The sequence below is a fragment of the Lactuca serriola genome, chromosome 5, assembly GCF_051521515.1.
Source record: "Lactuca serriola cultivar US96UC23 chromosome 5, Lser_US96UC23_V15, whole genome shotgun sequence".
NCBI classification, from domain to species: Eukaryota; Viridiplantae; Streptophyta; class Magnoliopsida; order Asterales; family Asteraceae; genus Lactuca; species Lactuca serriola.
Window position 1 is genome coordinate 274,732,270 of NC_136412.1, and position 16,210 is coordinate 274,748,479.

The 16,210-nt window shown below is 38.2% G+C and overlaps 1 protein-coding gene across 1 annotated transcript; it reads left to right on the forward strand.

Annotated features, from left to right (window-relative positions):
- Nucleotides 1-13,565: 13,565 nt before the first annotated feature.
- Nucleotides 13,566-15,682, forward strand: LOC145054355 (Tetratricopeptide repeat (TPR)-like superfamily protein). Its single transcript, XM_079002517.1, has one exon. It carries the CDS (start codon nt 13,652-13,654, stop codon nt 15,536-15,538), a length of 1,887 nt encoding a protein of 628 aa, XP_078858643.1. The 5' UTR covers nt 13,566-13,651; the 3' UTR covers nt 15,539-15,682.
- The last annotated feature ends 528 nt before the right edge of the window (nt 15,683-16,210 follow it).

The window sequence follows — 16,210 nt, forward strand, 5'->3', positions numbered from 1 at the left end:
TTCATTCAAAACTTCTCTAGGATCGCGAAACCGCTTACAACATTGACCCAAAAGGGCGTGGCCTTTGACTGGGAAGAGAAACAGGAGAAGGCATTCCAAACGCTGAAGCGAGCCTTATGCAGCACACCGATACTATCCTCTCTTAGAAGGAATAGAAGATTTTGTGGTTTATTGTGATGCATCCAACCAAGGGCTCGGCTATGTTCTTATGCAATAATGTAAGGTCATCGTCTATGCCTCAAGACAGCTAAAGACACATGAAGTCAACAACACCACACATGATCTTGAGTTAGGAGCAGTAATATTATTCAGAAGATCTGGAGGCACTACCTGTATTGTACGAAGAGCACTATCTTTACAGACCACAAGAGCCTTCAACATATATTCGACCAGAAGGAGCTCAATATGAGACAATGATGGTGGGTTGAGCTACTCAATGACTACGAATTCAAAATTCGTTATCATCCCAGTAAAGCCGACGTAGTAGTTGATGCCTTAAGTCGGAAAGAATACTTTGGTCGTAGAGTCAAATCGTTGACTATTATTCACATCTGTCCACACAAATTAAGGAGGCTCAGCTTGAAGCCTTGAAACTTGAAAACGTGGCGGGTGAGTCCCTGAGAGGGATGGATAAGAACCTAAAAGTCAAGGGTGGCAGAGCCTTATATCTCATGGATCGGATCTGGATACCGAGGCACGGTGGTTTCAGAGACTTGGTCATGACAGAAGCACACAACACTCGATATTCCGTCCACCCAGGTTCGGATAAGATGTATCTTGGCCTCAAAAGGCTATATTGGTGGCCTAACATGAAAGCAAATATTGCTACATTCGTGAGTAAGTGTCGTACTTGCGCCAAGGTTAGGGTCGAATACAAGAAACCCTCAGGTTTACTACAACAACCAGAGATACCAGAATGGAAGTGGGAGAGCATCACAATGGACTTCATAACCAAGTTGCCCAAGACAACGGGTGGTCTCGATACCATATGGGTGATCGCAGACAGGTTAACAAAGTCTGCACACTTCCTGCCTATCGAAGAAACAGACAAGATGGAGAAACTAACTAGAAATTACATTAGGGAGATCGTATGACTGCATGGTGTTCCCATATCCATTATCTCTGATAGAGATAGTAGATTCACTTCAAGGTTCTAGCAGTCACTACATAGTTTCCTAGGAACTAGGCTGGACATGGGTACAGCCTACCATCCGCAAATCGACAGAAAAAGTGAGAGGACTATTCAAACCCTGGAAGATATGTTGGGAGCCTGTTTGATAGACATTGGGAAGGCATGGGATACTCATTTACCACTTTTCGAGTTCTCCTACAATAACAGTTATCACACGATCATAAAGGCTGCTCCATTTGAAGCCCTCTATGGACGAAAGTGCACATTTCCTCTGTGCTGGGCTGAGGTGGATGACACACAATTAGCTAAAGGATGAGTTCCTGACAGTACTCTCACAGGTCCAGAGATCATACGGGAAACGACAGAGAAGATCGTTCAGATTCGTGAATGATTGAAAGCCTCTAGAGACCGACAGAAAAGCTACGCATACAAGAGAAGGAAACCTTTGGAATTCCAAGTTGGTGACCGAGTTCTTTCGAAGCTCTCACCCTGGAAGGGCTTGATACGCTTCGGAAAGCATAGAAAGCTAAATCCAAGATACGTAGGGCCTTTCGATATTATCGCTAGAATCGGCCTTGTAGCTTAAAAACTTAAACTACCTCACGAAATTAGTAACACACTCCCTACTTTCCACGTATCAAACTTGAAAAAGTGTCTGTCTAACGAGACTCTTGTAATTCCACTCGACGAGATCGAGATTAACGAGTGCCTCAACTTCGTGGAAGAACCAGTAGAAATCATGGACCGAAAGGTCAAGCAAACAAAGCAAAGCCGTATCCAGATAGTGAAGGTTCGCTGGAATGCCAAACAAGAACCTGAATTCACTTGGAAGGGCGAGGAACAAATGAAACTGAAATATCCTCATATTTTTACTTATTTATTTATACTTTCTTAAACTCAAATTTTGGGACGAAATTCCCTCTAACGGGGGATGATCTAACAACCCGATATTTTTCAAGTCAATGTAACGATCTAAAGTCAAGTATTGTAACCTAATTTTCAAATAATAAGAATAGCGTCAAAAATGAAATGTTCAAAAATCTCAATTGGGATATATAAAGTGATAGATATCATAACAAGGTTTTCAGAAATATAAAGAACATTAAAATCCGAGTTATAACGAAGAAGTTATGACCAATCGAAGATTCACAACAAAACCGGTAAAACACTGTTAAACATAAAACATGAAATTTCAATAAAATACTCTTTAGCCTTAGGTATCTAAATGAAAGTCATAGATGTCATTAAACCGTAAATGAAAATAAAAAAGAATGTCCAAATCTGACTTCGTATGAGGAGGTTATGATTTTTCTAAGTTTCGGATATAGGAGTAGACAGGTAAAAACTCGAAAAAGAGATCGAGCGACTTTTAGCCTGCATAACCTAAACGAGAATCGAAGATCTCGAGAATAGTATTACAATGGTAAAAAGACAGACAAAAACGGACGTCGGATAAAGAAGTTATGAGTTTTTAACGGACTTTTCCAGTCCCGGCCTGTTAAAAATATAATATTAAAAAGAAAAGTCAAAATTAGCCGACGGAGTCTAAACGAAAGTTGTAGAGCATAATATAACCTACGTGTGGATATAAATAACGTCAAAATCAGAACTCGTATGCGAGAGATATGAATTTCCAAAGTTCGGGACACGAATTCCCACACTATCAGAGGACTCACGACGTGAGCCTGAAGCTCACGATTGTGAGAAAACGATGGATAGGTTCCAGAGTCGGGCTGTCAGAAGTCGAGTCAGCGTATGGATAAGATTGAACTCACGACGTGAGCCACTCCATGCTCACGACATGAGCTCCAAAATTAATCCCTATAAATAGAAACCGAAGGTCTCGGGTTTAGGCTGCTCAACTCTACTTCCCTTTCTACTTTTACTTTGTGTTAAGAATCTCGAGACTACCCCGACGCCCCGGTTTCATATCCAAGCTCCGACGGAAGTTCGAAGCCTCGAGATTTCTGAGAAATCGACTTCTTTCCGGTCGAAGTGCTGCCCGAGCAAAGTATCATTTTCATCAAATCGTCACTTCTTCCATGTGAGTTCATACCCCTAACTTATATTTTGAATGATTTAAAATGCTTTTATGGGGGGGGGGGGGGGGGCAATACAAGTAGAAAAAATTATAGTTATCAAATCAGTCACATGTGATTTATAACTATCAAAATCTTTTAAGCTTATATATTGACAAAATCATGTCTATATGGATATAGTTATATAAATGAGTTTGAAAGGGCTTAGGACTGATAACTCACTTTATTTCCTGTTCCTTGTTTGGTTGTGGACTTAGGGTATCGGTTGTTTGTCCGAGGGTCGTTTGAATCTTAGTTATATATTAAGTACATGTGTATAGATATAAAAGGTCTTACATCAGTTCAACACCTTTGGTTAGCAAAAGTGTGCAAACATACTCAGTCATTCAAACAACATTACCAGTAAACCATAATAGGTATAGTTTAGAGGACTACTACTCACTATTTCTAGTACAATGAAACATACAAGAGTCAGTTCATACATGAGTCAGTTCAAACATACTATAATGAGAAACAGGGAGGGACATTCTATACAAAGAGAACATATAATACACTAGGACAGATAGAACATACTATACAAATACAAGAATACTATAGCACTATGTGAGCCAATACTTCATGGCATGGCAATATATTGCAGTGTCACGTTTTGTAACCAGAGTCTCCTAGAGGGAGAGCGTGAGTTTGTGTATAGATCTATACGGGATTGACCATCCTACACCTTATTGCTAGCTACAGTAGGACCTACAGATCTACGGGTGACAAATGTCATACCATTTCGACATCTTCGAACGTCGTGTTTTACTAGTCAATCAAGTATAACAGAAAGCAATCCTAGGCTCTGATACCACTGTTAGGTTTTGAGCACTATAACATTCCTATGGTGCACATACAACCCTAGATGCTTTGGATCTTTGTTTTCTCTAATTATACATGCATTTTTTCATTTTCCAAAGCATACACCCTATCTAGCATACAATTCAAGCTATATAACATAAAAACTAGCTTAGATGATTACCTTTTATATGTGGGGTGTAGTTCTTGACCTTTGAAAGCATGATCACCTCAAGTGTGATGCCTCCAATGTGTCACAAAAACCAAATGCAAGAGGAGGCTTGAGAGAATAAGTTACTTAGTACAAAATCAATACCACTCTCCTCGAAACGAATGGTGTAACCGATTTTGGTCATGAGGGGTTCCTTTTAGAGTGCTAGGGTTACATCTTTGCAAACCCTAATGACCTTTCATATTACTTTGGCTCCATGGGTTAAAACCTCCATGGGCTATTACATTGGTTTAGCCCATCCTAAATAACCATGGATCATTGGCAAACACTATAAGAATCATCGATTTACATAATCAATCCCCATATATTCAATTAGTCTCTTTTGACCACAAAATTAATTCTAAATTAATTCTTGATCAATACTAATTAAATAATATGATTTCTCAATTAATGTATTATACTTATAATATATTAATAAATCACAAATATCCTTATTCTCAAAAGTCCATCCTATCAAATTACATTGATGAAAGCAACCCAAAAGGACCATGCTACAATCGGGTCCAATACATCCCAATTATAGTTATGGTCTTAGACACCCAATCCAACAGAAGGCGCGTCCCTGAGCCCTCAGGGGCACTGCTCTACCCTGACTCTCGTCAGTAATCCTCAGCGTAGCCGGCGTGGGAGCCTGCGCCGACTTGGTGGCTAGTAGGGGACATTGGGACATTATATGGCCCAACTTCTCACAATGGTAACAAAGTCTGACTTCGGAAGCTGGAGTCTGCTGTCTGCAATCCCTGGCAAGGTGGCCTTGCTTGCCATACTTGTGGCATCCGCTCCCTGATCAACAAACCCCCGAATGAGCCTTCCTGCACTTCCCACAAGTGCGGCCCAACTGTCCTCCAGACCAAGTATCAGCGGTCTTGGACTGCTTCGGCGTCGGTTATGACTGTGCTGGGGCTTGCCTTTTCTCCCACATCTGTAACTCAATCTCCAACTAATGCCGCCTAGCGGCCTCCTGTAACTCCAATAGTGTATCATATCGCTGGGTAGCAACAAACTGACGAATATCAGTCTTGAGCATGCTCAGATAACGTGTCATATGAGCTTGCTCATAAGCAAACTCTAGGCAAAACATCTCCCTCTTAGTGAACATGCGGGTGATCTCCGTCACCATCTTCGTACCCTATCTCAGATCCAAGAACTCATGTGACAACCTCTCACACTCGACCTGTGGAATGTAGTGAGTGCGGAACATCTCCCTGAACTTCTCCCAAGTAACTAAAGCTCTTTGATCATCCGTATACGACCCGGTCAACAACCTCCACCAGTCCTTTGCCCCAGAACTTAGCAAGTTCAAGGCACATCTGACCTTCAGGTCAGCAGGACATGAGCATGTAAAGAAACATCGTAAGACAGCCACCTCATTGCTATGATCGGATCCTGAGTCCCATCAAAAGTCGGGAGCTTCATTTTATCGAAGTCCCGGTACTAAAAAGCCTGATTGGCTCCTCCCCCTGCCGCTGTTACAGCTGTTGTAGCTGTTGCGGCGGCCGTCTCAGCTAGGGCTGCATATTTTTCATCAAAATACTCCATCATGGCGATCTTAATATACCCAAACATCTCCGAAATTTGACCCTGGACAATCTTGACCACCACCTCACAGATGATCTCCCTGTCATGGTCCTTTGTCAATGTTGGCCTATCATGGCCGATAGTCTCGGTGTTGTCGGGGCACCTTGACTCCCCTATCCTGATCTTGATCTGGATCCAGTCACAAAACGCCTTGTAACCACCATACTGAAAATACACAAGGAAGATATCATATAATCCGCATAAATAACAGGGAGCCAACTCCCAACTAAACCCTACAGGTTGTGACTTCCTTGCTACACATTTGGGTCCTATGCTTTCAGTAGTACGGTCCCATACTACCTTCCACACCTACCCATATTTGTCTCAAGTATCATCACTACACCCTAAAAATATACATATGCATGGTGATCGCTCAATCCTCACTCCCAAAGGAAGGCTAACTATCTCATAACTGGCCTACTCACCCCGCATAACTCACCCGTGAAACTTCCGCCATCCCTGCAACACTAGTGTATGCTAGTCATACATAACGCTGGACCCTATATACTTTCGAATACCTGATCCTACCCTAATCCCTTCATCAAACAAGAAAAGGAAATAAGGCCAAACTAAACATTATCAGGCTATAAGATCGTAATTATGTATAACTATGATGCATACATTAAGCAACTACAGTAAGATCTCAATTTCATATAAAGAAATCCTAGCTATCAGGCATAATATAATCAGGCTACTCTATCATGCAATTCCTGAAGATCCCTAGCCTATCACTAGCATGCTGTTCTAACATATCATAGTATCGAATAACTGCAAGGTATTTTGGGGTCTACTTACTGGCTCCAACCGATCGTACACTCTACATCTTCCTTTAATTATTTTGAAAACCTTTTTAAAACCATTTTGAAAATCTTTTCCTTAGTTTGAGACTAGATTCACACGAGTGTTTCTCCAATTTACTCAAACTAAGGCTCTGATACCAACTTGTAACATCCATAAAATTCAGGCCAATTTAAAACTTTTTCAACCAATCAAAACCATGAAGTTATTACAAAGTGTTTTCAAAATAGTTTAAACATCAGAGTATCCTAGAAATCAAGATCATAAAAATGAGAGGAGGTGCATGATCACGCCTTCGCCTTCCCGCGATCATCTTAAGTACCTAAAACAAAATCCAAAATTGTAAGCCCGAAGCTTAGCGAGTTCCCCTAAAATACCCATACACACTTCAATATACACATAATCACAAACAACATACTATGGGTCCGATCAACCATCGGGTTGGAATGCCAACATATTATGAGTCCAGTCATCCTCGGGATGGAATACCCTCGGCCCATAACCATCGGGTTTGAATGCCCACATACTACGAGTCTAATCATCCTCGAGATGAAATACTCATGGCCCACAACCATCGGGTTGAAATGCCCAGGTCTGTTGGCTCTCGCACAAAGCAGATAAGCCTCAACCACTAATCAAACATGTGCACATATATCAGATAATCACATAATAGTCTTTAGACAGACAAACCGATCTAACAAATCATAGCAGCATAATACATCCTATCTACCAGGATACTGATCTAACAGATCATAATAGCATAATAACATCTTATCTACCAGGATACCGATCTAACATATCATACGATACTCGATCATATAACATATCAGGATAACAATCCAAAAAGGGTTGGCCTTGGTTCCTTAGACCCTTGAGTATAGTGAGGAAAACTCACCTCACAAATGTCGAACTGTAGTGATAAGATCAAACTCTCGAATCACAGCCATGAACTCCACCACCTATATTCACCATAGGACCACTTCCATAAATTCCCAATTCACTAAAATACCCCCAAAACTCAAACTGGTCAACCCTAGGTCAAAGTCAAAGTCAACGGTCAAGTTCAAAAGTCCATGTTGACCCAACTCGTCGAGTCCTTCCAGAACTCGAGAAATCATGAAAACCCTAGTTGACTCGTTGAGTTTCCAGGCAACTCATCGAGTCCGTGCGATGTTCAAATGTCGGGAAAAACCCTAACTAACTCGTCGAGTCTTCTTACTAACTCGCCGAGTTCATGCAGAACCAATACATGTGATCTTCATCCGACTCGTCGAGTTGGCTATGCAACTCGTCGAGCCCCTTCAATTACTTTCTCAATCAGACGTTTTTAAGTTACCCCAAAGCTCCAAATTGCAGATCTAACCTCCTAGAGCATGGTTTCCACGAAAAGTAGCAAACTTTACGTACATGCATGGTCCGAAATGCCAAAACCAAGCCAAGGGAAAGGTTTCAACCAAAGAGAAAGGCCAAAGCTTGTTAAATCTAATAACTTTATGACTATAGGGACTTAGAGGAGTCCAGATCTGAAGTTACAACTTCAGATCATGAGCAATACTGGAAATGATTCACAAATATGCTAAAATGGCCCTAAACCTATGCATGAAGAGATCTAGCTAGAGAGAAGTCAAGGTAACGACTTGTTACCTTCAAAATGATGCCAATATGAAGTAGAGTCAGATCCACAAGCTTCTCTTTACTCCAAGCTCCTTAAATTTAAGCCTTCTTCACAAAATCCACCTTCCAAGCTTCTTAACATACAATAATGGAGAGTAGGCGAGATTAGGGTTTTCTGAGATCAAGAGGGATGGTAAGGGAGGATAATGACCCTTTAAATAGGGTGCAAAACCATGGAAATTAAGGTTTCATTTTCCAGCTCCTACTCGTCGAGTTGGGGTCCTCCAACTCGTCGAGTAGACCTCATAAAGTCACGCGGCCAACATCGTTTCTACATGACGAGTTGGGGCATCCAACTCATCGAGTAGGTCTAAGAACATGACTATAAACTTCAAATTTTTATACCTGGGAATCAGGATATTACAAAATATATGCGTCTACTTCTAATTCTATCTACAAGCAAAGAGTAGTTTTGAGAACACCTACCTCACTCCTAATTATGTTTTCCCGTTCAAAATATTATGTTGGCTATTTAATCTGATTCTCATCTATATATAAATCAAAATCCTATCCAAATCTCAATCCCAAATTCTATCAGCAACAAACTAGCCTAAAATCTCTCCGTTCTTTTGAATCTTAGCACCATAGGTTTGGAAAAACCTAACGTAGAAGCGTTGCTCTCTCTACTTTCACGTTTTCTAACCTTTTAACTACTAAGCTTTCTCTCCTTTTTACAATAGACCCCAAATGCCTCCGACTACGTCATTCCCTACCCCAAGGTCTCTGACAACAACTACTGTTGATCCATTGTTCTTGGTGATCAGTTGTCATTGGTTCTCCTTAACATTCTCTTACTTTTTTTGGATGCTTTGTCGACGACTCGGTGTCAACTCTCTAACCAAGGTCACTAAAGATGCATTTTGTTCTTTTTATTCGGAAAGTAGTTATCACCTTATTAATCAATTTTTCTTTGTCATTTTTGAAATTAGAAATAGAAGTGAAAACTCACAAAAAAAAAGTTGAACAACATGAAGAATCAGAAGCAGATAGGGCTTCAAGTCTAGAATTTCTATGGGTTTTGATGTGTGTTTGTTGGCTACTCGAATTATCTAGGTTTTATTGTCTATTTCCTATTTTGTTGGATGTCGATGTTCCTTACCTTGACTAATGTGCATTGTCGTATGTTCTTTGAGCAATCCAAGTTACTAATGGCTCCTTGGTATGTTCAATACAACATCTTCCATATAATTTACGAATCAAATGTAGTTAACAAACACAAGAATCTATTTAATGATTTTTAATGTAAAATTGTAAATATGGAGACTACGTGATGTATTTTAGACTTTGCTCCATTTTTATACCATGCGAGGGTTCCTTCTATTGATTTGTTCTATGGAAAAAGTACTACTGCTCTTATACCATTTTCCTATGATGCATTTATGCAACCATGCTTCACTTTTTCTATAAATAATGCAACAAAATGAACTTCTTGTTGATGTTTGGTACAATTTTTTAAATTGTTACTACCAATATTTAGATATGGTACACATATCTCGTTTTCTCTCACTAAATCTCCATCTTAATTCAACGTTGTAATTTCCTTTTCAGGATACTAAAGTTTATCGCTTAACAAAGCAATGCATCAAAGGTTAAGTGCTTTCTTTGATAGATTAGTGATTTTGATTTTGTTTATTTGCTACATAAAGGTGATAAATATAGGTCGTATGAGCATTCAGTGGTTAGGATAAGTTTAAAGTCCAACTTAAATTCTGAATCATCACTGACATATCAATGAACAGTTAGTATGCGTTTTTAGTGAGAAAATAAAGAAGTATACTTGATATATAGCCAATCCCAAAAAGACATACACAATTGGTTGTTAGTTTTCAAAATTCACATAATGTAGATCGTTATCCCATTTATACTTTATTTTTATAATTGTTGATGGTTGGTGATATGGTTTATTCTTTGTTGAAGTATGTTATATGGTTTTTAATTACATCTGTAGTGTCTGTAACTACATGCTCAATAATTGCTCTTTGATGTTATTTGTTAACTGTTATATGGTTATCAACTTAAGGTTTTGCTTCTTGATTTTTGTTTTGATCTCATATATTATTTGTATGTATATTCTTAGTTTTTTTTTAATTAGAAAAAAAAGACATTGTAACTTGCATTTTTATATTTCAAGGGCATACATGTAAATTATGATAAGGTTCTAAGGGGATTTATATTGATTTTGATATATTATTTTGAGACACATCTAAGGATGTGTCATCAAAGTGTTGAGGCTGAAGTTGAACGAAATGTCGAGAGCAATAAACGTTGCCAACATTGGTGTTGTACTAACTACTTTGATGATAAATGATGTTTGGTTGAGTTTTAGAATTAGATTGTTTGGTGGGAAACTTGTGTAAGAAATAGGCGGTTGTCTAAGATTTGATATATGCTTTTAACTTAATTATTTAATTATAGCAATTTAAATTTCAAGATAATTAGATGTTAGTCTTTTGGTAAAATAATTATTTCCTGATTTTCGAAATATATAGACTATAGAGTTAGAAAATCAATGAAAAAATGACACTGTAGCACAACCAAGTTTTGGGTTTGTCTCGGATTGGTCATCAATGTTTTTTTTACATAATATGTCCCTAAAATATCAATTTACCTGTGTTAAATAGGGGAACCATCCAAATTATTTCCAATTCTACCGGTAACACTTCATCCATGTGGCTTTTTATATTGTTTACGAAATTAACAATTAAAATTTTATCTACATGGCTTTCTTTTTCATTTCCTCAATTAATAATTGTGCCCTAATTAAAACAACTCCATCGTTCTTCATTCACAAATCAGTAACTTATCTCTCATTACAATTACATCTGATTCATTTCTTCTCCTTCGACAACACCTCATGTATCTATCTCAATACTAGTCTTTCTCTCTCTCTCTCTCTCTCTATCTCTCTCTCTCTCTCTCCACTGCATCGTCAGAGAGTTTGGAACCACACCAGATCACCTCGAATGCCTACATCTAGACTCGATCAGAGTAAACAAAACCATGGTTGTTTGCTGCCCACTCCACACTGGAAGAATGGTGACCAATACTTACGCATTGCTTTCGCCCACTTCTTCTTCTTCACGCATCACTCCTGCCTCTCTCCTCCTCTAATCACCGCTGGCCCTAAAGAGTAACCACCAATTATGGAGGGAAATAAGAAGATTGAAGTTTCGTGCTTTGATTCTCAATGGATCCGGTCTTACAACGACTTAGGAAAGTATTTGAAAATACCTTACCTCGACCGCCGCCCTCTTCTTTCGGGGATCAAATTCAGCGACAATTATTACTTTTACTTAATAATTCACAGTATGCATAAAATTGACATTTAATCATCTTATCAAATAATTTCTTAAATAATCAAAATCTTCAACATCTCATTAACTGATTATTTCATCATTACATTTCTAACATGTTTGGATACAATTAAGCATTTTATTAAGGATTATTTCACATTACAGTTTCTTCAATATAAAAAATGCTTGCCAAGAATATTTACTTGAAACCATAACATTCATGTCTTCAATTTATTTACTTATATATAATTTGCAACTTTCTATCAGAATCAATATTCTTTTAACCAACTTTGTAGCACACGAGTTTTAACCTACTTAATGATAATTGTTCGGAAAGGATACTTAAAATGCATGCTTAGGTCTTTATGTTTAAAAATTTCAAAATACTTAGGTATATTGTTTTTAATGAGTATTTATATATCCGTACTTATATTTTAGTGAGTACTTATTAATCATATATATTAAATTTTTTTGTTTAAAAAATAGATATCAGATAATAACACTTTTGAAAGAGTGTAGTGTATCATTAGTACGATGTAAAGGTAATTATAAAAGTTTATGGAACACAGTTGGAAAACTGATAACATTATACCGGTATAACTGATCTACAATGATATAAATATCTAATTTGATAAACAAATTGGACTGTATGATTATTTGATTTAATGCCATGTCAAACTTCAACATTTTCTACACAAGAAAGTTATTCGATTTTCCTAGATAAATAGTATTTTACCCATTGTGTTTTGCGGTGGCTGTAATGGATTTAAGAAGAAAAACTCTTTCAGTGGCAATAGAAAGTTAGAAGGACTTATGTTGCCAAACTACAAAAGTTAGGGACCAAAGTCATGCATAGAAACTTAGGAGGACTTAATTAGCTATAACATTAAATTTAGAGACCAAAGATTAGCTGTTTACAACTCTCTGCAAAAGGATATGACTGTGTGAGGTATCTTTATCAACATAAATGTTTAGCTCATGGTATATTATAGTGTTATGTCTGCAAAAGGTGCATGCTGCTATACATATTAATGTTGTATCTTATCTTATGAATTCGATCTTAAAGCCAAGTAACTCAACAATCACAACACTTGTGATTCCACTCGTTTGTAGACAGTGACGGAGCTTCAATCATTCATTGGGGGGGGGGGGGGGGCAGAAATATAATTTGTATAAAAATTAGTGAACAGAGGGAGCCATAGTCAAAATTTTATATTTTTAGACCTAATATGTATAATATTAAAACATACACACTACTTCTGCCAAAAACGGGGGGGGGGGGGGGGGGGGGGGGGGGGGCACAGCTCCTACCCCTATATAACATCCGCCTTCGTTTGTAAACATGTCCAGAATTCATGATATGATAAATCATTTGATTGGAAATGTATATGTAGTTATGAAATACACATCCTCAATCAAGATTCCCCTAATAAATATTGAAATGCATCCTAAAGTTGTACATATATGAAAAATATTCTTTCGTGGGTTATGTTTTGAAGAGAAGCAAAAATGAATTTCAAAAAGTCATTAATATGAGTAGGAGATGACGCGAGATTTTCTAAAAATAAGTAAAAGAAAAATGATTCAGGAAGATAATCAACTATTGAGTTTGTTCGAATTTAGTCATCTTTTTTTTTGTATGTAATATATTATCGAATTTGTTGTGTGTGACTCTTTAAAACTCGGCTATAAAATGTGATAGCCGATGAGAAAAATAATGATGAAGACAACCAACAAATTGGATGATATATTGCGTACAAGAAAATAAAAAAAAAATACCAATTAATAACATACTTAATAGTTAGTTATCTCATTCATTTATCAAGACAACCAACAAATTGGATGATATATTGCGTACAAGAAAATAAAAAAAAAATACAAATTAATAACATACTTAATAGTTACTATTAATTATCTCATTCATTTTCCCTTTTTTATAGTCTTCGTAAAAATTATGTGTTCAAATTTACGAATATTCAATGAAAACATATATGCCACTCCAACAAAAAAGAACCCAAAACCTTATCACAATTCATTTTCATGGCAAACTAAAAAACCTGCAACTTAAAACATGTTATCGACTCCGTTGGGCGCCGCCACCAGTAGCTCCACAGTGCCAACTACCACGGGACGCGGACCTTCCCAATCACCAGAAACGCTTGCATCGCTAATCACCACCTCTAAAAACATCACCCAACTCCTCCAGATCCACGCAGCTGCAATCCGCCATGGCTTTCATAACCACCCTGTTGTAAATTTCAAACTGCAGCGCTCTTACTCATCGTTTGGCCGCCTTGATTCATCTCTTGCACTTTTTAACCGCACCCATGATCCCAATGTCTTCTTCTACACTTCCATCATCCACGCTCACGCCGCCTATAATCTCCATATGCGAGGAATACAATTATACATCCAAATGATGTCACAAGATGTAGAACCCAATGAATTTACATTCTCTGCTCTGCTAAAGGGTTGTCCTTTAGAACCCGGAAAACTGCTTCACCCCCACGTAATTAAACTCGGTTTTGATTGTAATATGCACGTGAGAACAGCTCTGGTTGATGTCTATTCAAGAGGCGGCGACCTGGTTTCTGCTCGCCAACTGTTCGACACTATGCCTGAGAGAAGTTTGGTTTCCTTGACTTCCATGATAACAGGGTACGCCAAGCACGGCGACCTCATCAACGCACGGACATTGTTTGATCGTATAGCAGACAAGGATGCCGTATGTTGGAATGTAATGATCGGTGGGTATGCAAAGTATGGAAAACCAACCGACGCCATAACCCTGTTTAGAAAAATGCTGCAAACAAAGATAAACCCTAACGAAGTCACATTAGTCGCAGTTCTCTCTGCCTGTGGACAGATCGGAGCTCTGGAATCAGGAAGATGGATTCATTCTTACATCCAAAACAACGGAATCCATATCAACATTCATCTGGGAACTGCTTTAATCGACATGTACACCAAATGTGGTAGCTTAGAAGACGCGCTAAACATCTTCAATAACCTCAAGAACAAAGACGTCATCACCTACAACTCCATGATCTCAGGCTACTCAATGCACGGGTATCACCAAGAAGCTTTACTTCTGTTTCACGATATGCACAAGAATCATAAACAACCCACCGCCATCTCATTCATCGGAATCTTGAATTCCTGTGCTCATTCCGGCCTAGTCTCAATCGGAAAGGGAATCTTTCTTTCCATGGAAACCAAACACAAAATCAAACCAACAATCGAGCACTATGGATGTGTCATCAACCTTCTAGGTCGAGCCGGTTTTCTCAACCACGCATACACACTCACCAACAACATGAACATAAACAACATCAAACCTGATCCAATCATATTTGGAACTTTACTCGATTCATGCACCCTCCATAAAAACATCGAATTAGCCGAAAAGATTGTAAAGTTCTTGATCGATCATAATCTTGCGAATTCAGGAACTTATATCCTTCTTTCAAACTTATACGGGTCCACTTCAAATTGGGCCGGTGTGGCCCGCATGAGGGCATTGATGAAGGATCACGGGGTGCAAAAAGAACCGGGGTGTAGCTCGATTGAGGTTAACAACAAGGTGCATGAGTTTGTTGCAGGTGATATGAAACACCCGAAAAGTGAAGAGATATATGGGATGGTGGAGGAGGTGAATGGGTGGTTGGAAAGCCATGGTTATAGGCCACAGACGGATGTGGTGTTGCAGGATATTGGGAAGAGGGAAAGAGTGAGATCATTGGAGGTTCATAGTGAGAAGCTTGCTATTGCATTTGGGCTTATTAGTACAAAGGCTGGAAGTAGTATCAAGATTGTGAAGAATCTTAGGGTTTGTTTGGATTGTCATGAGGTGACGAAATTGATTTCGAAAGTTACGGGTCGAAGGATTGTTGTTAGGGATCGGAATCGGTTTCATCATTTTGTTGATGGGTTGTGTTCTTGTGGGGATTATTGGTGATATTAATTCATTTGATAGGTTAATTAGTAATTATATGACCCCCTTTTTTTTTTTTTCTTTTTGAATGGGGACATTTGTATGGAAGGTAAATAAGAAATGACTTTATTTAAGATAAGAGTAGTTACTACTTACTAATCATTTTAATTTATTTGTATGGAAGGTAAATACAAACATACAACACATTAGTACATTCTCTTAGATCTAAAGGATTCAGCCTAGTCAACAACCCTAAAACCTTAATCCTGTTTTACCTTGAATTTTAATGCATCCAGTTAAAGAATATAGTAATCTTTTGCGTGATTGAAGGAGTTGTGTGATGAAATTTTGTGGGTCTTCTAATTGCAGCCACTGCGGTTATTTTATCTATCCGCAATGTTCTACTAGACTACTACCACTCCGGTCGAGCAACCTACAAAAGGGTAACCTAATTAAATAGATATATTTGCACAAGGTACATGTTCTGTTGAAGATGCTATCAAAACCCCCTTTTTTTTTTTACAATTTATAATGTAGTTATTAGGTGGTTGTTACTTTTTAGTTCCCCAATTAACGATGAATGTTTTTATGACTCCATTTAATTAGGCTGTCTAAGTGTGATTAGTCAATAAACACTCTTCCCCTTCACCACCACATCACCATCACCATTCCATATTCTTTCCACCACTCTCTTCA

Coding starts and splice junctions, on each gene's coding strand:
- LOC145054355 (XM_079002517.1), top strand. CDS start 13,652: ATGTTATCGACTCCGTTGGGCGCCGCCACCAGTAGCTCCACAGTGCCA.